Below are 24,745 nucleotides of genomic sequence, written 5' to 3' on the forward strand. Positions count from 1 at the left end.
ATTTTTAAATTTTAATTATTTATAAAAAAATATATTTTTCTATACCGACCAAAATTGGTCAGTAGGTAAAATTAATAAATTTAATACACCGACCAAGTTTGGTCGATAAAATTAAATTATTAAAATAATATTCCGATCAATTTTGATTGGTATGTCAATTAAATTGTTATATTGATCGGTATATCATTCCGACCTTTAAAATACCGTTCGAATGATCGCGTTTTGAACGGTTATTGGCCATACGACCAATTTTGGTCGATTTTATGGAAGGTTTTCCGGGAGTGATATAAGGTTTTATGGTTTGACGGTGCCCTCATTTGATGGACCCACACGTTTACAGACAAAACTCACCAGCTAACATCTCATTGGTCCCACACGTTTATACATCCACCCCCCCGCCCCCCATATGATCATCAAACACCATCTTTAACCTTCTCTTCATAGCTTCACTTTGATCTTTGTTCAATTACAACGGCGACTCTCTTTTCCACCTTAGCCCTGTACTTCTCCTTCACACTCCTCTGCTTCAACCTTATCGCAGCATCTTTTTCCCCCATCGATCACTACCTCATAAACTGTGGGTCCCATGAACCTAAAACCGTTGACTCCGACCACCGCCACTTCTCCGGCGACTCAACGATGTCGTTTCTTGCCTCCACTGGAACGATTTCATTCACTGACACAAACCCAAGTCCTAAGTCTTCCCCAATTTACCACACCGCTCGTGTTTTCACGCGCCCCTCTAAGTACAAGTTCCTTATCAAGAACCCTGGTACTCACTTGGTACGTCTCCATTTCCGGCTCTCGATTTTAATAATGCTAAATTTCATGTCTTGGCAAATGGGTTTGTGTTATTTAACAGTTTAAGTATAGAAATAGGTCAGGATTTTGAGATAGTAAAGGATTATGTGATTGGGGTAGACTCAGATGTGCTTGTTATCAGCTTTGTGCCCATTGATAATTCAAAATTCGCATTTGTAAATGGGATTGATGTTATGAACGAGATTGGCCAAAAGACTAAGGTAAAGGGCTTGTTTGAAATATTAGAAAACTTTGTATGGGACCCAGGGAAAGGGAGAACAGTCGAGATATTAAAAGGGAGAATTAGGTGCTGCAAAAGGGATATACGAATTATGTTGAAGCTTCGGCTCAAGACTGTGCTTCTCATCTCCTCTTCTGAATCCGTACCTCATCCCTTTCTCTGAGATCTGCTTCTCATCCCCTTCTTATCTCTATTCTTAGTTACTTAGTTTTAATTATAGTAGTTTGAGTGTTGCAATTGATATCTCAAGGTTGTAATCAGTGTTTCGTTCTTATTATATAGTGAGGAATTTCGGGTTTGTTACATTGGTGCTTACATCCATAGGACTCCAACAACGACGATGTTTCTACCTAGATTCAGTGGCGACGGCATCCCGGATAGCTGGATTTTTCTGGCCGAGTTGTACTTCACATACCTTGGCTTCTCCAACAAGGACTGGCTGCCTCTTCCTTCCTTCTATCTAGAAGGCGATGCCCTAGCGTGGTTCGATTGGTTATTTCGCAACAACCAATTTTATGATTGGAACCATTTCAAGGAGAAGTTTCTTCTACATTTTTAGAAACGGGTCTTCAGTGATTCGTCAAGAGTGGCAGTTACTTCACAAGCTTGTGTTGACTACCTGCTACATTGGTTCCACCAGTGACCTCTGAGTCTGCCTCAACTCAAATCCCCGAAACTCATGAACCCAAAGCTCGTCTCGTTGATGGAGGCAAGAATGTGACTGTCGTAGACGAGATGTTTGATGAAAATCCGCAAAGTGAGATGCATTCTCAGTTTTCAAAGGATGAAGCTCAGTTAGTTCCTCTTGTTGACGGAGACTATTTCGTGCCTAAAGAGATGGAACAATTTGGGATATTGTCTATAGAATCTGAGGAACTTTTAGATGCAATGAAGACAAACTCTGATTCAGACGATGGAAAATCAGAGGCAGACCACCGAGACTACACTAAGGTGGAGGAAAATTCAAGCAACTCTGCGGATCAGGTGTTTGCTACAAGTCCTCAACGAGATACCTCTGCACAGCTCCGTCACATGGCAACTATGATTTTGGATCCTTTCTCTAGCTTGATCCCGGGTGATAAGTTTCCTATTGGTCGAATACTTGTTGTGCTTGTTAGTTCAATTTGGACGATTGTCATATACTTGGTACTTGTTATTGCTGTCAACCGAGGGCTTGTGCATCTCTCGACTATGTGTCTGGATCACCTATAGGGACTATTCCATTTTATAGTTGTGTGGAAAATTGGTTCGACACAGGGCAAGATTTTAATGCTGATTCATGTGTGCGCGTTTATCTGTTGAATCTGAAGATTTAACACAAATTGAGGGATTTCTTCCACTTATCACCACAACAGATTTAGACGGTGAATGTGCCGAGATTGTAGAGTTTTCTCCTTGCTCATTAAATCAACCATTTGTGTCCTTACTGTCTGTTGGATTTCGGAATGTCGCAACACATAAGAGCTTGAAAAGTAGAGTGGTATTCTCTGGATGCCAAGCTTCGGGAGGTACACAAATTTATGTAGTGCCGCATGATCATCTGGAACGAGCTATGCCAACGAGGTATGTAAATGCCTCCTCTGATGATAGCAGACCTCCTAAATGGATACTTGAATTGGCGACCTTTGAAGACACGTATCTTGCTGAATGTTTTATGGACCCTATAATTTTTGAAGATCAATATCTTGATAATTTTTTTATCGAGAAAGAGGGTGTCATTTTGACTAGTGCAAGGCATTCTGTTAAAGCACTTGAAGGTGTGAACGGAAGTTATGCTGGGGGATTCAATGATAAACGTATTTTGAGTCAATTTTCATGTGTTCATGGTGCTAATTTCTTTATAGCAACTGCGCCGGCTCTTAGTGTATGGGATCCTGGAATAAGTTTTGAGTTTTTGGCTCTAACAGATTCTACAAAGTATGTGGCAGTCTTCCTATTACTGGAATGTACTAGCAGGTTGTGCTTCATTCCATATTCTAACTCTAAGACTAGAGTGTGGGATCCGGGACAACCATGGTTTGCGCATTCCTACAATTTGCAATCTGATTTGGCACTGTCAGTTACTACTTTACCTAAGTTTACTCATTTTTATATTGCTGATTGGACTTCTGTGAGGCCTCAAGCACATATGGACATTGCTTTACCTGGCAGCTATTCTTATGATGACACAAATAAAAGTTTTCTTCCTTGTTCCCTTAAGATAGCCTTATTCCTTCATGCAGCTAATTCCTCTGGAGAATTGCTTTTGGCCAAGGGTGACACTACGTTGTTAAGAAACATCATCTGCCAAAGTACAAAAGTTGCTATACTTGGGGACATGCTTGAACTTGGTCCAACAGAATTCACGTTCAATGAGTTGCTATTACAGTTTTGCTGTGACGCCCATTTTAGTGTACTTTCACTTGGTGGAACGAGGTTTCTCACAGTAGCCAAGAATATATATTGTGTAGGGGAGATCAAGCTGGTATGCATTAATGATGCTCATTACATGACTTCTGAAATTATTAATTATGTAATTAGAGGTGATGTTATCCTTGACAATGACAGTAGTCAAAGGCAATTGGGATTGATTTTGGACCTTTTCAACCTTATTTCCCCTACTACACTATGTTGTGTAATGGTTAGCAAGAATGCGTCAACTGAATCATCTTCATTGAGTCTGGATTGCTGGAAAATAAGGTTCATATATGCACCTATTCTTGGGAGTAGTTATATGTCAAATGTCTGCCAGGCTGCTGTACAACCCAATAATTTCTTGATTTCAAATATGTTATTGATGATGATGGAAGGCGCTATGATCCTTTGTGGACAACGAGTTCTATTAAAGGACCCCAAGATCATTCTGCTTATTGAGTCCACCATTGCTCTTGCTACTGGTTTGCATAGAATTGTCGAGGAAACTCAAGTCAAGTATGACCCTCTCCATGGCAAGATGCTAGCTTGTTGCCTTATGGTTAGTGCTGACATTTTCCCAAAGGTTGTCAATGCTGTGTTGACCACCATCTCATGTCACCTTGACACAGTGATGATAGATCACATCTTTTCTTATCACAGAAACTACCTTCGTATAGACACAATTGGCGGAACAAGTGTTACTGTGTTACTAACATTGTTCTTAACCCGAACCTTGAGGACAAGGTTCTTATTGAGGAAGGGAGTATTGTTATGAACGAGATTGGCCAAAAGACTAAGGTAAAGGGCTTGTTTGAAATATTAGAAAACTTTGTATAGGACCCAGGGAAAGGGAGAACAGTCGAGCTATTAAAAGGGAGAATTAGGTGCTGCAAAAGGGATATACGAATTATGTTGAAGCTTCGGCTCAAGACTGTGCTTCTCATCTCCTCTTCTGAATCCGTACCTCATCCCCTTTCTCCGAGTTCTGCTTCTCATCCCCATTCTTATCTCTATTCTTAGTTACTTAGTTTCTGTTATAGTAGTTTGAGTGTTGCAATTGATATCTCAAGGTTGTAATCAGTGTTTCGTTCTTATTATATAGTGAGGAATTTCGGGTTTGTTGCAATTGAGGTTATTTCTGCTCCTAAAGATTTGATTGCTGACGTGGCTCAGTATGTCAGTTTTGATAAAAATATTGAAGAATGGGTTTGAAACTGTGTATAGGGTTAATGTTGGTGGTTGGAAAGTTACCCCTTTTAATGATTCATTGTGGAGAACTTGGGTTACTGATGATGAGAATCTTAAGTCTAAGGATGGGTCTTCAAAGGTTCCTTTTGGTGGCCGTATAAACTATCAAGATGGTGGGGCAAGTAGAGAGGTTGGTGCTGATAATGTTTATAATTCTGCTCGAGTTATTAGGAGTTCGGGTGATTCAGTCTCTGAGTTGAATATGACATGGACATTTCTGGTGATTGGAGGGTACGAGTACTTGGTTAGGATGCTCTTCTGTGATATAGCTAGTATTGCGCGTGGGATGCTATTTTTTAATGTGTATGTGAACGACAATTTGGCCTACAAAAACTTGGATCTTACGTCAGTTACGAATGGGATGCTGGCTTCCCCTTTCTATGCTGATGTTGTTGTTGATGGAGATTGTTCTGGTGTTTTGACATTGAGCGTTGGGCCATCGAATATGAGTCTGGCACGTGCTGTAGATGCCATTCTGAATGGGGTTGAGATCATGAAGATTAATAATTCTGTGGGTAGTTTTGATGGTGAGATTTGTGCTCATTCTGTCTTGAAGAGTTGGAAGAAGGGAAATGGTAGCTTATATCCTATGCTAGCTGCTGTCTTCTTGCTTCTGATAGCATTTGTGATTATGCATCGGAGAAGAGCTGGGGCTACTGACTCTGGGACCTGGTGGAGGTTACCCACCGAGATTCCTGAAGTTAATATGAATTACAGCAACCATCTGTCATCTTATAAGCTGTGATGATTCTGAAATAAGATTAAGAAGATATCATAATTTTCACTACTTTGAAACCTTTAGGGTTGCCGTTAGCACGGAGTTCAGTTGTCTTGTACTGTAAGTATTTATATTTATGTAATTAAAAGCAAAATTACTGTTCTAACAGGATTTGTTTTTGATTTTCCACTATTTGATATTTTGTGTGCTTCTATATCTTATGTTTTACGACTTAGCATTCAGAAAGTGAAGATTCTGAGGCTTTTATCTTTGTAAACTTGTTGGCAAACTCATATTCAATTTATTGGTATTGTATGCTTTGAAAGCTCGAGTTGTTGAAAATTGGACATTCTCACTTTAATTATGACTCCTGTTTCACTATTGCATGCTGATGTCATACAGTTTTTACTATAAACATAGAACTGGTAGACGTTAGTGATTGAAAACTAAGATTATTAGATTGCGACTTCAGGGCAAGCACTCATTTGTCGATGTTTTATGATGAATGCAACTCCAATACTATCTAATCATTACTTGCAAGGTTGGTTATAGTAAGTCTCAGAAATACCTTAAGATGTTAGCTTGAGCCTGAGAGGATGATAGATGATATTTTTGATAGATCAGTAATTTCATCATTCTAATATAAAGCTGGTGAAGGGTACTAGATGATACCTTGAAGCATCTAAAATGTAGCTCCTAATCCTGCAAGGATGTGGTTGGTCTACCAGTGAAAATGTCAAGTGTTTTCTATTGAGCACCAACCAAAGTACTAATAAGGCTGGTTCAATAATTCAGATCCTTGCAGCCCTTAAAATTGTTGCTCATGTCTTTGGTGTTGGAGGCAGCCTTTCTGATACACAAATTAGTCTATAGAAGACCATTTACATTCGTCTTATTTCGTCTTTGGTGTGAGTTGCTCTGATGGTAAGCACCCTTCACTTCCAACCAAGAGATTGTGAGTTCGAGTCACCCCAAGAGCAAGGTGGAGAGTTCTTGGAGGGAGGGAGCCGAGGGTCTATCGGAAACAACCTCTCTACCCCGGGGCAGTATTTAAAAAAGCGCCCGCTTCCTCGCTTTAAGCGAGAAGCGAAGCGAAGCGAGAAGCTGCACGCTTTACCCTGTTGAAGCGACTCAGGTGTAGAAAAGCGACCGCTTCCCACTAAAAAGCGAGAAGCGGGAAAGCGATGCGATGCGAAGAAGCGACCGCTTCTGTGTTTTAAAACAGACCCAGCCCTATTTTATTAAAAACGAGGTCTGGTCTTTCATTAAACTAACAAATGCAATGAGACTAGGGTTTTAAAGACACTAGTCGACTTCTTCTTCATCGACTGAAAGCATCAACTTCAAGTTCAAACAACAGGTATGTTCTGATTTTTCTTCTCCTTCTTCTCCTTCTTCTTTTTCTTTTTCTTTCACTGTTTAAACGTCCAAAAAGCAGCGAAATTTTTTTTTTACCTTCGGTTCTTTCTCAGAATCGATGCCAATTTTTAAACAGTGAAAGAAAAAATTGCCCAGTTTACTGTCCAGTTTTTTTTTTCTCTGCCCAGTTTTTTTTATTTTACCTCTAATTTTTATATCCTTTATTGTTAGTTCTTATTGTCTTTGTTATGTGCTATGTAGTTGTTCTTTTAATGGCGAAGAAGTTGACGAGCAATATAATAATGATAATGGAATACAATAATTTGACAATCTTGTAGAAGAATAAGATGCTCATTTTGTGCTTTAATTGATGCTACTATTTAGTTTTCACATTGAAGTATTGAACATTTGATTACAATTACATGTGCTGTCTATGCAGTATTTATTTTATTTTATTTTCTAAAATTCCGCTTCACTTCAAAAAAGCGAGCGCTTCGCTTCTCGCTTTAAGCGAAATGGGGATTGTCGCTTTTTCTCGCTTCACGCTCTTCACAACACTGCCTCAGGGTAGGGGTAAGGTCTGCGTACATACTACCCTCCCCAGACCCCACTAGTGGGATTATACTGGGTTGTTGTTGTTGTTATTTCTATTTGCCTCTGCAGTTTCTGTCCCTTCCACCTCTTATCATGAAATTGTCTCCTTTTCTCCCTTCATTTTTTCCTATACATATACCTCGCTTTGACTTTGCTTTCATCTATGCTGTTTATGCATTGCAATTTCAGCGTTTAACTAATAGCTCCTTTCACCAAATAAAAGGAGCTATTAGCATGTAAGATTCAGGATTCTGATTTTCATGGCAAAGCTATCGTCATCCATTTGGAATGCGTTCTCTTATGTTCTTTTTCTTTCTCTCCACTCTGTTCGTCTTTTTTTTTTTGGTAAACTAAATGTTGACAAACAACTTTCAACTTACAATGTGCTGGTATGTTTCTCATTAAGTGCCACTAGTGCGCAGCTGAAGGTTTTGAGCATATAGGCCTTTTGGCTTTAGCATCATGTCTGCTGTCTGAATTTGGTCCAGGTTATTTAACTCCCATGACTGTCGCTTGTGTCGGCCCACTTGTGTGATTTTACTGGGTCGTTGTTGTTGTTGTTGACTGTCGCTTGTGTCACACCATCTAGGTATTATCAGATACATCTCTGCTAATCATATCCTTCATCTTTACTTTAAGTGTGAGCTTTATGTTCGCTTTGCTGTTTTAACTTTAGAATACAAAGGGTAGCCCGGTGCAAAAAGCATCCCGCCTTCACGCAGGGTATAGGGAAGGGCTGCACCCCTAGGGGTGTGATGTAGACGGCCTAACCTAATGCAAATATTATTGGCTGCTTCCACGGCTCGAACCCGTGACCTATAGGTCACACGGACACAACTTTACCATTGCTCCAAGACTCCCCTTCTTTAACTTTAGAAGGCACTTCTTGAAAAGGGGAATGGGAAATCTGGTATTGCAATTCTAAGATTGTCAAGTGCGACGTGCAAATGCATGGATAATCATTAACTAAAATACAATTAACTAAGTCTTGGTACAGTTAACTAAGTCTTAATCAATACAATTAACTAAGTCTTAATCCCTAACTAGTTGGCTCATGATATGACTCCTCTATTTTTCTGCTCTTTAGAGATTGTTAAACATCAGCAAAAAGATTGCTGACAATATACACCATTTATTAGCACAGGTATTGGACCCAACCTTTGTTCTAGCTCGTCACTACTTTCAACCTAAGGTTAGGTTTGTTACTTATTGAGTATATGGGGTCGGTTGTACTCATACTACACTTCTGCACCTTGCGTGCAGATATTGACTGTTGATGTTGCTGCGATCGACGAGAGCCGAAATTGAAGATGTACCTGCGTTCCGGTTGTAGCTGCCTTTTGTTCATGGTAGCTTTAGATCTATAAAACTCTGTTTATATACTTTTCAAACATATGATGTATTTACTTCATTTCAATTTTGCAAACTCTATTCTTAGAAACTCATGATTTGTACTACCAGTCCTTAGGGAATGTATCAGATTCAGATATTTCTTTACTTAATTGCTTTATTAATTGTTATTAGAATTGGTTAGTGGTTAATTGGCTTACTTGACGGGTTGGGTTAGGTGACATCACGACTAGGTGGATTTCGGGTCGTGACATAAGCTCTATCCCAACAATGATCCATATTATTCTTCATCCGTTACGGCGATCATGCAAGCAGTGGTTATTGAAGCTTCTACTGTAGAAGAACAACTTGCAAATTTGACGAAAGAAATTGAAAGCTTATCAAAGCGCGTGTAAGATCAAGATGCTAAACTTTCTAAGTTAACAAATATATTGGATAGCATAGTAGAGGGAGAATCTGCACAAATACCTTTAAATCTTCAAAGATCACAAGAGAAAGAAAACTCATTCGAAAAGCAAGCAACAACAACCAAGGAGATTCTAGTCTTGGCTGAAGGTCTGATTCCCATTGAGAAATGAAAGGACTTCATCATGGAGTCTATCAAAGATAAGCCTGAGTCGTCCAAATTATCTCTCACATATGCAAAGCCGTATACACGAAGAATTGATAACTTGAAGATGCATGTTGGTTATCAACCTCCTATGTTGTAACAATTTGACGGCAAGGGAAATCCGCGACAACATGTAGCACACTTTGTTGAAACTTGCAATAATGCTAGAACGTATGGCGATTATCTTGTCTAACAGTTTATTCGATCTCTCAAAGGTAATGCATTCGATTGGTACACAAATCTCGAATCTAGTTCCATCGATAGTTGGGAGCAGTTAGAGCAAGAGTTTCTCAATCGTTTCTATAGCATAAGATGCATTGATCACGCCCAACTATGCCATGTAAAAAGGACTAAGCGGTCGCTGCAAATATAACCCTGTTCAAGTCTGGAGTCGAATCCCACAGGGAACTAACCTATTTACTACAACTTTAAATAATGCTAATGATAAGCTCAGACAACTTCCGAATGCAAGAGTTTTATGAATAATCAGTGGAATTTATTTAGCTAAGGAAAAATGACAATAAAATTAGCAATAATCAAGACTAAAATTGAATTCAAGGGTAAAAGGATCTAGGGCTATTGATTTCTCCAATTGCCGGATTAGTTCTTAACTCTTTAGCTATAATCTCGCCGTAATACTCTTTGAGGATTATGAGTTCCGGGATACTGTAATTACCTCTCGATCAATTACGATAATTTACTAGAAGCATTCTCTCGAACTACTCTAGTTAACAATTTATGCAACTCAGAATTATCCCACCAAAGCTTTGTTATTTCTAACCCCACTTTTAAATTCAAGTAATTAATCTCTTAACTTACCCAAAAGTGGTGTTGTTCAATAACAATCTAACCAAGTATTCTTTCTCAAGCAACACAAGGTAACTAGATACGATTAATCAAGGGCCCTTCAAATTAACCACAATACAATACGTAGTTGAACAATCACAGAACAAACACGACTCAATTATAACAAAATAGAGTCAAGACTTCACCCAGCAATTGGTTCCATCAACCTTAGATAATAGATTTAGCTACTCATACTAATGGAAAACAAATCACTAAAATAATTCATAATCAACAAATAGAAGTATGAAGAAGAATGATAAAAACTCTTAGGAAATTATCCGTCTTCTCTCCCTTGTTCTTGCCTCTAAAATCTTCTAAAACCAGCTATCTCTGACTTCTGGGCGAGTTTAGGCTTCATATAGGTTTAGGTTAGTCGCCTAGGAAATTACATAATTAACCCTGTATGTTTGGCTTTCGTCCGCCCGTCAGCGGCCGCGGATTTTCACTGCCTCACTGCCTTGAGTTCGCGGATCAATTCGCGGCCCTTCGCGGCCGCGCACGTGGAGGGGTCGTCTCGCTTGCTTTTCTCGCTCCTTTTCGACCGGGCTAACCTTCGATTGGCCTTTCATACTCCATGTTGACTCCAAAACACTCGTTAGCTCCCTCCTAGCTCGGAGTAGCTCCTGCAAAGCATCAAATTCTTAATTAGGGTATTTTGTTATCTTTTAGCATTCAAATATCAATAAAGTACGGCTAAATTAGAGTGTAACTAGTGTTTAAATTGCATAAATATAGCCTACTATCAACACCCCATACTTAAACCATTGCTCGTCCCCGAGCAATCAAACCACACTCTAAGAGGCCTAACTTCACTGAGCGACTTCCCTACTCGGCACACCAAGAATATTTCACATAAATTGAGGACATTAGTGCAACATCTACACCTCAAGAGTTGACTCCCTCTAGTCATGCAATGTTCCTAACCGGCTTATTTACTCTAATTCATAGGTCCAAACTTATCTCTCCTTCATGAATCAAGTACCTGCTCATAACAAAAGAGACTCATTTCACAATCAGTAAAATTCACACATACTGAGGAACTTTAAAAGGAACATAATTCACTCACCCTCAGAAATGACATTCTTGTGCCACCAAAAGCGCACCATAGGCTTGCCCATAGTGTACGACTCTACTAATTGAGCTCACTCAGTCTAGGATCAAGTAGGACTTTATTTGGATGTAATGTAGACTGCAGGTTGGGTAGGATATATTTGGATATAATAATGACTACACCTCCCTAAGCACTTTAATACATTTATTTTACAATCAAGTCCACACCTCCCTAAGTACTTTAATACATTTATTTTACAATCAAGTCCACACCTAAGTTAAACCAATATTTTCATCTTTAACACCACATATACCACCCCACACTTCTTCTTTGAGCACAATCACCTTAAAAGCCACCAAAGAATTATTACCAATCAACATGATACACTATTAACAATGTTCTTTTTTTTCATTTTTTTTCATAAGTGGCTTTTCCAACAAGATATACCTTTCTCCTTATTTTCCGTGTTCCACTCAAAAGCTCCACCAACTACCCCACACTTTATCCTTTGTAAATTCATAGTATTTCAAGTGCTTACGAGAGGTAAATGGTTCAAAAAGATGGTCAATTCAATCAAAGGATAGGGCTTGTAATGTGGTTGCCAAGGAAACAGGATTACAGGCTCAACGAGGTTAACTATGGTACATAGCAAATAGGTGGGTGGAGTATGTATATATATATGGTTCAACAAAGAAATGCCTATATCACTTCCTAGACTAAACAAGACTATCATTTCGCTTTGCAGACACACAAGGCAAGTTCTAGGCGTTAAATGTCGTGCACAGAATATAACAAGCCTCGCACACACATGGAACATCACTCATTCCAGATTAGATCATCAAACACTCAGATCAGGGTACTTAAGCCAAATTAAGAACATACATTTTAAGGCCTTCTTATAGGAGTCAACAAATGAGCCTAAGCGTCACACTAAAGTAACCGCTATATTCAAGGCATTACGAAATTAAGGGATCCTATTCTAATTCTGCCCATAGCCCATAAATTCCTAACTAAAAATAAAAAGCTAACTATACCCGATTCAAACAAAACCCTTGGAAAAGAACCGTGGTTTGAAAAAAACTAAGGGGGAATTGATACACTACTATAAAAGAAAATCTTTTTTTGTTTTTTTTTTTCCGACTTTAGTCCCTCAAGAAACCCGTCGAATAATATCCATCGTCGGGCCAAGTCGAAATTGATTTATACAAATAAACTACGAAACTATCTACATAAAACATACAACAAAGTATCCCCAACCCCACACTTAAAAAGATGGCATATCCCCATGTCATACAAAGTAAAGTAATGCGAGGTAAAGGAACTTCCCTGGTGGATCAGTCTTGATCGGAGACAGTGCCAGGGTTGAGATGACATGCTCTCCCCAGCGCACGCAGCCAGCCCATAATTTTCTTTTCTGATATCGCATTTTGGGTGGCCAAAGTATCAACTCTAGCCCCCAACTCCGTGACGGAAGTGCGCAGTCCTACCATGTCTTGTTCTAAGGATGTCATCCGTGTACTCCGTCTGACCTGGGATGGTCCTTCAGCCGCTGCAACTTGTTCCTGTGGGGGTGAGGCAGGTTCAACCTCCTCATGCCCTTCATCGCCCTCTTCCGACTCATTAGAATCGTCACTATGAGTTGCCCCTGGTGCCACCGGGTCTTTCCCGATGGTCACTTTGTCTGCCCGGAACTTTGCTTCTTTCTTTACCATGCCATCCGCATTTGGGTTCTCAGGCACCCTTGCTGCCCGGCACAATCTAGTGATCAGAGAAGGGAAAAAGAACCCATACCTCTTCTGTTTTGAACGGACGAACATCTCAGACTGAATAACCCTGGCCACATCAAAGTCGTGGCCATTCACGAAGCACCATATCAAGGCAGCTCTCGGACCATTTACCTCCATGGTGTTGTGGGACGGCAGCAAGCGACTGTTGATGATGTAAAACCAACACTTTCCTTCAAAAGTGAGTGAGGCAGAGTGTAGCTTCGATCCCGGCACAACCCACACTACCTCTTTGTCTGGTGCACAGATAGTTCTGAAAAACCTGTTCCATGTGATGGGTTTTCTTCTGTAAGTATCATAGAAATCCTCCTCCCCATTGAATTCAGGCAATCGATACACTCTCCTGATGGCTTCTATCGAGGCATCCACCCTCGTGTGTCGCACAGTGCATATTCTATCCTCATGTTCAGGGCAGTTGGCATAGAACTCCCGGACAAGCATCAAGTTACCCTCCTCCGGCTCTTCGAAAAGGCTGTCCAATCTGTTGCGCCTAATCAACTCCCGATATATATTAGGGCACTCATCCTGGAGGGACGCACTATCAATACCCCTTTCCGGTACAGGTTTTTTTTAGTGGCCTTCAAACTGAAACGGTCTTGGGCAGCTCTAGAGACAAACCTGGTACGATCAAACTGAGCTGCACTGGCCGGTGCCCGTCCCCGAGATGAGCCTCCATGACCACTTGATGAGTCCCCAGTAGCGCGTCTCTTCCTTGAAGGTTGCATGTTACCTACACAATAAATACTACTATCAGTGGAGAGCAGAATATGTGACCCAATAGCGGTTACTCAGACTTCGCTCGCACAATTGGTCACAATTTATATTCAACACTCATTAAGGCAAATCAACAAATATGTAGTGTGCATATGTTCCCCCAAGTCACCCAAAGACCCAATTAGACTACCATTCCTCACAAACCCAACAATGGCTTCCCCCAAATCAACCAATTCAAATAGCCTCCATATACCACATATAAACCACAATCCAAATCCCATACAAAAGCACCTATGATTTTACTACCCTATACATACAATAGCAAGGGAACAGATTGAAAGAAAAAAAAATCACTGAAAAGAAAAAAAAAATACTAAGAAAGAGGAATAAAATCATGTACTTACTTGGAGATCTTGAGAAGAACGGAGGTTGGAGATTGGTTGAGTGGAGAAGAGAAGGAAGGAGAAGAGTCTTGTGTTTAAAGAAAAATATGGGGGAAGGGAGGGGGGCATTTTAGTTGTGGGGGGAAGGAGAAAGGTTTGGGGACTTGAAGTTAGGAAGGAAAGAAGATAAGTGGGGAAGTGGGAGGGGAAGTGGGGGTGATGGGCGTTTAAGTTAGGGAACATAAAAAAAGTTGACTAAAAATTAAAAAAAAACTTACCTGGACACGCCCCATATCCGCGCCCAAATCCGCGGTCCAATTCGCGGCCGCGGATTCTGGGCAGAGGGGGACCAAAAATCCGCGCCCCAATCTGCGGTCCAATCTGCGGACGGGGGGCATAACACATGCCAAAATCTGCAGCCTTATTCGCGATCCAATTCGCGGCCGCGGATCTCCGTCTTCAGCCAAGTTTTGTCTTTGCCGTATTTTTATCTATTCTCGGGTTAATTTCGACCCCCGAATCCTTCCGATGCGCATAATTTTTGCCCTGTACACTATTAGATCGGTCAAAGTCATTCAAAATCAATTACAACAACGAGAGTAAGAAAATAATGGGTTGCCTCCCAAAAAACGCCTAAGTTAGCGTCGCAGCACGACGATTTATGACAAACCATGGGTTGCCTCCCAGGAAGCGCCTAATTTAACGTCGTGGCACGACGCAGGCTTTCATTATCACTCCTCGTTCGCGTACTGGGGCTCTTCCAAAGTTATCACCACTCTATCCCCTTTCTCTTCGACCATTCCAAGGTAATGTTTCAACCTTTGCCCATTTACCGTGAACTTGTTTGTCCCATCTTCGGATTCAATCTCTACAGCTCCACTTGAGAACACATGCACCAGTCTGAAGGGTCCTGACCATCGGGACTTCAACTTACCTGAAAACAATGTCAATCTCGAGTTATATAACAACACTAGATCTCATGGCTTAGAAGCTCCGATCTAAGATGTGCTTTTCATGGATCATTTTCATCTTTTCTTTGTATAATATAACCTGAATTCCTCGAGCTCATGTAACTCAGTGACTCTGCTGGTGCCTGCGGTCTCTATATCCAGATTCAACTGCCGTAGTGCCCAAAGTGCTTTATGTTCGAGCTCTACCGGAAGGTGGCATGCTTTTCCAAACACCAACTTGTATGGTGACATACCAATTGGAGTTTTGAATGCTGTGCGGTAGGCCCATAATGCATCATCCAGCTTCTTCGCCTAATCAGTCCTTGTTGCATTCACTGTCTTTGTCAAGACACTTTTAATTTCTCTATTGGACACTTCAACTTGCTCGCTCGTCTGTGGGTGGTACGATGGTCTACTTTGTGGCGAACTCCATACTTTTCCAACAGACGTGCGAACGCTCTATTGCAAAAATGGGTTCCACCATCACTGATTATAGCTCTCGGGGTGCCAAAACGAGTGAAGATGTTTTTCTTTAGGAAACTTGTTACCCCTTTTGCATCATTGGTTGGGAGAGCCACCGCTTCGACCCACTTGGAGACATAGTCAACCGCTACCAATATATATTTGTTACTATACGAGCTGACGAACGGCCCCATAAAGCTGATCCCCCACATGTCAAAAACCTCCATCTCTTGAATTGTGGTCATCGGCATCTCGCGATGGCGAGATATGTTGCCTGTCCTTTGGCATTCATCGCAAGTTTTGACCCAAGCATGGGCATCCTTGAACAGGGTAGGCCAATACAATCCTGATTCCAACACTTTTGCTGCTGTTCGGATTCCTCCAAAGTGTCCACCATATGGTGAAGCATGGCAAGCCTGCAAAACATAAGGTTGATCTTTCTCGGGGATGCACCTCCGGATCATGTTATCTACACATATTTTAAACAATAGAGGTTCGTCCCAATAATAGGCTCAACAATCGTGGAAGAACTTTTTCTTTTGAATTGAGGAGAGTTCATAAGGTACAATACCGCTTGCTAAATAGTTAGCAATATCCGCATACCATAGCGTCTCCTCCATTGTCACAACAAGTAACTGTTCATCCGGGAATGTCTCTGTTATGTCTTCAACCTCCATTCTCTTTTCTGCTCTTTCCAATCTTGAGAGGTGGTCTACCACTTGATTGTCTGTCCCCTCTCTGTCACAGATTTCCAGATCGAATTCTTGTAGCAAAAGAACCCAGCGAATCAAGCGTGGCTTTGACTCCTTCTTTGCAATCAAGTACCTAATTGCTGCATGGTCAGTATAAACAATAACTTTTGAACCAATTAAGTACGACCTGAATTTGTCGAAGGCAAATACTACAGCCAGCATTTCCTTTTCCGTTACAGTGTAATTGAGTTGTGCACCGCTGAGCGTCCTGCTTGCATAGTAAATCGGGTGCATCATTTTGTCTTTGCATTGCCCCAAGACTGCTCCTATAGCATAATCACTGGCGTCGCACATGAGCTCGAATGGTTGCTCCCAGTTGGGTGCCACTAAGATGGGTGCAGTCACCAATCTCTTCTTCAGCTCCTCAAAAACCAACCTGCAATCATTAGAAAACACAAAGGGCTGATCCTTTTCAAGCAGCTTACATAAGGGGTTATCAATTTTGGAAAAAATCTTTAATGAATCGCCTATAGAACCCGGCGTGCCCAAGGAAACTTCTCACTGCCTTTACCGAAGTGGGCGGTAGCAGCTTCTCAATCACATCAACCTTGGCATGGTCGACTTCAATGCCCTTGCTGGACACTCGATGCCCCAACACTATTCTTTCTTGTGCCATAAAATGGCACTTTTCCCAATTCAGCACTAGATTTGTCTCTACACATATTTTGAGCACTCTTCTTAAGTTGTGAAGACAATCTTCAAATGAATCCCCCACCACGGAGAAATCATCCATAAACACCTCCATAATATCCTCCACCATGTCAGTGAAAATGGCTATCATGCACCGCCGGAATGTAGCCGGTGCATTGCAAAGTCCAAAGGGCATTCTTCGAAAGGCAAATATGCTATATGGACAAGTAAAAGATGTTTTCTCTCTGTCTTCCGAGGCTATTGAGATCTGGTTATACCCTGAGTATCCATCCAAGAAACAGAAGTGGGACCGCCCAACTAACCTGTCCAATATTTGGTTAATGAAAGGCAATGGGAAATGGTCCATTCGAGTGGCTGTGTTCAGTTTCTGATAGTCCATGCAAATCCGCCACCCCGTGACTGTACGAGTCGAGATCAACTCGTTATTCTCATTTTATACGACCGTCATTCCTCCATTTTTCGGCACATACATACGACCGGTCGGGTCGTTACATCCTCCCCTTCTTAAAACAAACGTTCGTCCTCAAACGAGTATAGAGACATACCTGAAGTGGTGAAAAGATGAGGATAACGGCTATGCATATCATGCTCGGTCTCCCAAGTCGCCTCCTCGACTGGCTGACCCCTCCACTGAACCTTCACTGAAGCAATTTTCTTCCACCTCAACTTTCGAACCTGCCTGTCCAAAATGGCTACCGACTCCACTAAACTGAGCTGAAGTCTACCACATGTACGGATCGCCGTGATACTTCCGAATCGTAGAAACATGGAACACTAGATGAACTGCAGCTAGACTAGGTGGTAGTGCAAGTTTGTAGGCCACCTCTCCAACCCTCTCAAGAATCTCAAAAGGTCCGATATACCTAGGGCTCAACTTGCCCTTCTTTCCGAGCCTCATAATACACTTCATGAGTGAAACCCGGAGCAAGACCCGCTCCCTAACCATGAATGCAACGTCGCGAACCTTCCGATCCGCATAACTTTTCTGTCTGGATTGGGCTGTACGAAGGTGATCCCGAATCAATTTAACCTTTTCCAAGGCATCCTGGACCAAGTCTGTACCCAGTAGCCTAGCCTCACCCGGCTCAAACCAACCCACCGGAGACCGGCACCGCCTACCATACAAAGCCTCAAACGGGGCCATCTGAATGCTCGATTGTTAACTGTTGTTGTAGGCAAACTCCGCGAGCAGCAAGAACTGATCCCAAGAACCCTAAACTCCATCACACACGCATGAAGCATATTCTCCAATATCTGAATAGTGCGCTCGGATTGTCCGTTCGTTTGAGGGTGAAATATTGTACTCAACTCCACCCGCGTGCCCAACTCACGCTGTATGGCCCTCCAGAACCGCGATGTAAACTGCGTACCCCAGTTAGAGATGATAGATACCGGCACGCCATGAAACATGACAATATCATGAATATAAACCTGAGCCAGCTGCTCTGAAGAGTAAGTAGTCACCACTGGAATGAAATGAGCTGACTTGGTCAATCTATCCACAATCACCCAAACTGCATCGAACTTCTTCTGAGTCCGCGGGAGCCCAACAACAAAATCCATAGTGATCCGCTCCCATTTCCACTCTGGGATCTCTAACCTCTGAAGCAATCCACCTGGCCGTTGATGCTCATACTTCACCTGCTGACAGTTTAGGCACCAAGCTACATATTCCACTATGTCCTTCTTCATCTGCCTCCACCAATAGTGCTGCCTCAAGTCCTGATACATCTTCGCGGCACCTGGATTAATGGAGTACCGCGAAATGTGAGCCTCCTGGAGAATCAACTCACGTAAGCCATCTACATTGGCCACACATAGCATGCCCTGCATCTGTAATACACCATCATCTCCAATAATGACCTTCTTGGCATCGCCGTACTGAACCGTGTCCTTGAGGACAAGCAGATGTGGGTCGTCATACTGATTCTCTCTGATACAATCATAAAGAGAAGACCGTGAAACCATACAAGCTAAAACTCGGCTCTGCTCAGAAACATCCAATCTAACAAGCTGGTAGGCCAAGGCCTGAACATCCAAGACTAATGGCTTCTCTGCTACCGGTAGATATGCTAACCTGCCCAAACTCTCCGCCTTGCGACTCAAGGCATCGACCACCATATTGGCCTTCCCGGGATGATATAGAATGGTGATATCATAGTCCTTAAGAAACTCTAACCACTTCCGCTGCCACAAGTTAAGATCCTTCTGTTTGAACAGATGTTGTAGACTCCAGTGGTCGGTGTAGACCTCACAAGGGACACCATACAAATAGTGCCGCCAGATCTTCAAGGCATGAACAATAGCTGCTAACTTGAGGTCGTGGAAAGGATAGTTCTTCTCATGCACCTTCAGTTGTTTAGACATGTAGGCAATCACCCTCTATTTGAGCACATTGCACTCAAATGCGGGTAATAAATTTTCTTTATTGAAATTCGGCGGTTCTCTAAATTTCGCACTTATCGTTATCGACTTAATAAACGTGTAACAACAATGGTTAACCCTTAATCCGAACTAATTGATATCACCTATATGGATCCTTTGCTTCCATAGCCAACTATATGTGCAAATAAACAACAACATACCCAGTAATATCCCACACCGTGAGGTATGGGGAGGGTAGTGTGTACGCAGACCTTACCCTACCTTGTGAGGATAGAGTAGGCTATTTCCAATAGACCCTCGGCTTAGGAAAGCATAAGTACCATATTAATGAAAATATAGACAAGAAGGGATAGTACCAAGAAGCCATATAAAAGTAGAATAAAAACAAGATAGTAAGGTGATCAACACCTAAAGAAATAACGGTAGGTCATAAAAATCTACTACCAACAGAAAGCGAGACAGCGTGCCAATACTACTGTTATGAACACTCTAGACTACCTACTCTACTACCCTAATCCTCGACCTTCATACCTTCCTATCAAGGGTCGTGTCCTCGGTCAGCTGAAACTGCGCCATGTCTTGCCCAATCACCTCTCCCCACCTCTTCTTTGGCCTACCTCTACCTCTCCGTAGGCCCTCCAATGTCAACCTCTCACACCTCCTCACCAGGGCGTCTGTGCTCCTCCTCTTCACATGTCCAAATCACCTAAGTCGCGCTTCCCACATCTTGTCCTCAATAGGGGCCACACCCACCTTGTCGCGAATAACCTCATTTCTGATCCTATCTAACCTGGTGTGCCTGCACATCCATCTCAACATCCTCATCTCTGCTACCTTCATCTTCTGGATATGAGCGATCTTGACTGGCCAACACTCAGCCCCATACAACATCGTTGGTCTGACTACCACTCTGTAGAATTTACCCTTAAGTTTCGGTGGCACCTTCTTGTCACACAAAACACTGGAAGCGAGTCTCCATTTCATCCATCCCGCCCCATACGATGTGTGACATCTTCATCAATCTCCCATCCCCCTGAATAATAGACCCAAGTACTTAAAACTCCCTCTCCTAGGGATGACCTGCGAGTCCAGCCTCATCTCCCCTTCCCCTCCTTGCGTCTCGCCACTGAACTTACAATCTAAGTATTCTATCTTGGTCCTGCTCAACTTGAAACCTTTAAATTTCAGGGTCTGCCTCCATACCTCTAATTGCGCGTTCACACCATCTCGCGTCTCGTCAATCAATACAATATCATCTGCAAAATAGCATGCGCCACGGCACCTCCCCTTGGATGTGGTGCGTCAGTACATCTATCACCAGAGCAAACAAAAAAGGGCTGAGTGCCGACCCCTAATGCAACTCCATCATCACCGGAAAATGGTCTGAGAATTATATATCAGAACATCGAAGAACATCAAAGAATTATATATGTGCAAATGTAAACAAAATATTACAGAACATCGAAGAATTGGCGAAAGTTTTTGGGTCTATTTCTAGGATTCCCCAAAAATGAATTGACTGACGATAGAACTTAAAGGGAAGCCATATCAACACTCTGAACATTGTTAGTGAGGTCAGCACGTCAACTGCAGGTAGTGACTACTGACTACATATGTATATTCACAGTTTGATATTACTGCCTCCTTATGTAACAATTTGTATAGTTACTTGGGTAGACTTTCAGAAGTTACTTTAGTGTAGATATAGACATTTACTTTGGTGAATTTTCTAAAGGCCGTCATCTGCATAGCACTGGTCGTTTAGGTGTTCATGCTCACACTAGGCTTGTTCAATAGGAAAAGGCATTTCTGAATATGTCTCTTGGTTGGTTGAAGTAACCTTTCCTACTCATTAAACTCGATATCTAGCTTAAAAAGGGAACATTAGAGCATATTCGGTACTACTATCTTGAGCTGCAGATTCTGTTCCTAGAACTTGCCTTTTTTGAGACCAACAAGTTCTTCCTCCTTTCAGGTTCAGGGTCAAGGATTGGAGAAGTCCCTACTGTCCTCTTTTCTCCGGTTCTCCTTTTTCTGTACATATATTCGAAGTACTTTGCACTATGCAATGCTGATTTTTCCTGAAACCTATCATGTTTCTCTGTTGTTAACAAAAGTTTTTAGCATGAGCAAATTCAAGATGGTCGAAAAGCACTAAGGTCTGCTTGCCGTAAATCATATTTCTTTCCTGATTTGGAAGCTGTACACACACACACACACAAAAAAAAAAAACTAAAAAAAAAAAAAAAAAGAAACATTAAGTGTTTGTTTCATTGAAGGTAGCTTTGCGTTTATCAATTGGAGTTTCATGTTACTCATGCTGGTAGCTGGGAATTCTTGTTTGCCTTATTGTTTCTTGGATTTAGTCAAAACTTGCATGGCAGTGAGGAACTTCTTTTAGGTGGTTATACTTTTTATATCCGATGGAGCTTTAGATTAGATTCAGTTTGTTTAGTGAATGCTGATTTGATGGTGCTTTCCTAGAAAACCATCTATTAGTAGAAGTATAAATATGATGTAGCTACCCACCAGAATGTTTATACTTTTGGAGGTATTAGCATAATTAATTGGTTATCGAGGTTACTTGAATACAAAACATCACAGAAACCTTCAGCTGAACACATGGGGAGAACAAGATAACTGTTGCTGGAAGCTGGAAGGGGGAAATGAATGGCAGATTTAGCGTTGGTCTATTTATTATTTTGCAACATAAAGGAAAAATTTCTACAACGGTACTCTAATTGTTGCTGTAAGCCATCTGGAGCCTAAAGCATATGGAAACTAGAGTTTCTTGTTTGTTAGTTTGGTTAGTCTTTATGAAGTTCTCTGACTTTGTGGGCTGCAAATGTCTTATTAAGTTCGCAAGCAGTTTTCTATTTGCCTTTTCTATATTGCTTTCCTCGATTTAATCAATGTTATGAAACACCATTTTGTTTCTTATAGCTTGCTTCCTAGCTTGTTTATGTTTGCCCCAATGACCCCTTCCACTAGTGCAAGTTGGGGTGGAGTTGGGCGGTGTAGTGGTCGATGAAGACATCGAGAACTATTGCTGATCTTGATCTATGATGATTGCAGATATTGCAAACTTCTAATAGATTGACACGATTCAGAGAACATCTTGTCAACAGAAGCGTATGCCAATGAAGGCATACCTTCTGTGGTCCTCAATTGATGGCTGAATTCCGTGTTATTCTTTTCAGCTGTTGCAAAAGGAGGTTGGTGCATAGGTATGAACTCTTAAGTATAATCAGCCTTTTTGCCATTTGTTTGGTGCAGGGCTTAGTTCCATAGTGCTATTTATCTAATTCCCAGCAGCCCCATTTTTGTCGTCTTCATTCATCACCCTACAAAGTGCTCAATAAGGTGGGCTATTTGTGAGCCAAAAACAGTGACGTCAGGAATCTTCTTTAGTCAAAACTTCATGAACTCAGACAAATCATGGTTTGGTTTCCCATTTTATTCTCAAGAACTCTCCTTTTGCCTTCTTTAAGTTGTAAATCATGGAGTCTGCTTGTCTAGTTTGAATCGGAGCAAGTGTACAGATTGCCATTCTCAGGGATGTTATTTAGAGATTAGCTAGTACTTATTTTGTCCTGAAATTTTAAATTAAAATATTTATTTCAGGACAATTTAGGACATTTTTGTCCCGAAAAGTTGAACTGAAAAACTGAAATTCTGGACGCACCGGAAAAACTGAAATTCTGGACGCACGGGCTAATTCCTAAATAGCAGCCTGTTAAAGTGGCTACCTGATGTCATTTCCACGTTTGAATCTAGTATCTTTACTTTTTTTTATAACTGTAGTATCGAACTAGCTTGCACGACTATTTTATCATATCTGCTACCTCCCACCCGTATAGATACCATAACCGCATCATCCTAACAAGAGAAAAGAAGAGCAAATTAAAAGAAAAAAACATACAGTTTCAGATATATTATTTCTGAGTTATGCAAAAAGTTTTTAAAAAAAAAAAAATATTTCTCATGGAAATTACTGAACCAATCAAGTTGGAATAGGTCCAAATCCTTTCTCTTACGGCCTTAACGGATCTCAGGTACCAACAGATCTAAGGTTCTTATTTTAATATGTATCGGTGGATATTATTATTCCACTATAGATGATCAAAGTACTAAGCTGATACTCAAAAAGAGTATTGAATAATATATTGTAAAGACATAGCATGACAAATTGAAAATAAATAAAGAGATTAATTATTCAAATTATACTCAAGTTGAATCCAATCACTAGATTAATGGGCACGTGTTAACACACATCCACCACGCTAACTACACTTCTCAGTCTCAAGGAAACACAAGATGCCCACACTTTAATTTGCTTTTGCAAAGTCAAAATCCTATTTATCTGTTTTGTCAACCCTTTCTGTTTATGTCATTAAGCAGCTTAGAAATTGTTAAAGAAGCAACAAAATAATTGCACTTTTTAATCTTTTCTTTTTGTATTCTTATGCTTTTAAAAACTGAAGAAACCACCCCAACCGGCAGCCTTTACCTTTTTCTCTTTCTGTTATATAGACGGAAAACGTAGTAGTAATTTACAAGGAGAGACTTTTGCTTTATGGGAATTTTGGACGCTATCGACGTGTTTACAACGTTTAAAAGTTTTATAAACTATAACAAAATAAAATAATACATTTTCTGAATTAATTCGAAGTGTTCTCACACATCAAATCTTATTAACCACAGAATTAGTGATCAGTACGAAATCGTTCGCCCTTTTACTTTCAAAACCCAACCGCTCATGATTTGGCTATATACCAGAATCTGTTGTAAAGGCGACAACAAACTGCTTTAAAATTGGGTATCTGCACTTTTTTTTAAGGTTTTCATAACCAATTCCGTAGAAGGGAACAAAATATGAGCACTTTAGCATCGTTCTTTTTATTTTATTTTATATATATTAGCGGTGTACAAACGAAACTGACAAACCGCACCAACCCGATAATCCGAGTCAAACCGAAAAAGAAAACCTGACTATGGTTTGGTTTGACTTAATTTGATGTTGGGAAAAAAACCCGACCATAATTGGTTTGGTTTGGTTTTAACTAAAAAAAGTCAAACCGAAACCAAACTAACCCGACAATATATATATGGAAGTTTTAAATATATTTAATACATAAAAATATTTATTGTAGTGTAGTTTATAAATATGTCTTAAGATATTTCATAGTTTTATCTTTTAGCGTATTATCTCAAGCTTGAACTTATAATTTTTGGATGCTCCAATAAGTTTTATAGTTCATAAATGTTAGTTACTCAAATAAGTCCTAAACCGAAATCAAATCAATACTAATGCTAATAAAAGACATGCAATTCAATTGTACTATGAATGAAAATAGTGTTGGATATCTATTTTTAGTTTTTTCATGGTTTAGATAAAATGCATAACTTATTTTTCTGTGTTTAGTTAAGTAAATAATAGTAGTACTTATTA

At 40.7% G+C, this 24,745-nt stretch overlaps 1 protein-coding gene and 1 pseudogene across 1 annotated transcript; both read left to right on the forward strand.

The window, feature by feature from the left end:
* The first annotated feature begins 390 nt into the window (after positions 1-390).
* On the forward strand, positions 391-5,744 carry LOC104102758 (probable receptor-like protein kinase At5g24010; annotated as a pseudogene).
* LOC138896840 (uncharacterized) lies at positions 645-4,562 on the forward strand. Its single transcript, XM_070182215.1, has 2 exons — positions 645-783; positions 1,325-4,562. Exon 2 carries the CDS (start codon positions 2,322-2,324, stop codon positions 4,209-4,211), a length of 1,890 nt encoding a protein of 629 aa, XP_070038316.1. The 5' UTR covers positions 645-783; positions 1,325-2,321; the 3' UTR covers positions 4,212-4,562.
* Positions 5,745-24,745: the final 19,001 nt, after the last annotated feature.

Source organism: Nicotiana tomentosiformis, chromosome 1 (genome assembly GCF_000390325.3).
Source record: "Nicotiana tomentosiformis chromosome 1, ASM39032v3, whole genome shotgun sequence".
Taxonomy (NCBI): domain Eukaryota; kingdom Viridiplantae; phylum Streptophyta; class Magnoliopsida; order Solanales; family Solanaceae; genus Nicotiana; species Nicotiana tomentosiformis.

What these genes read in the sequence shown, in the direction of transcription:
- LOC138896840 (XM_070182215.1), top strand. Translation starts at nt 2,322, where the DNA reads ATGTGTGCGCGTTTATCTGTTGAATCTGAAGATTTAACACAAATTGAG.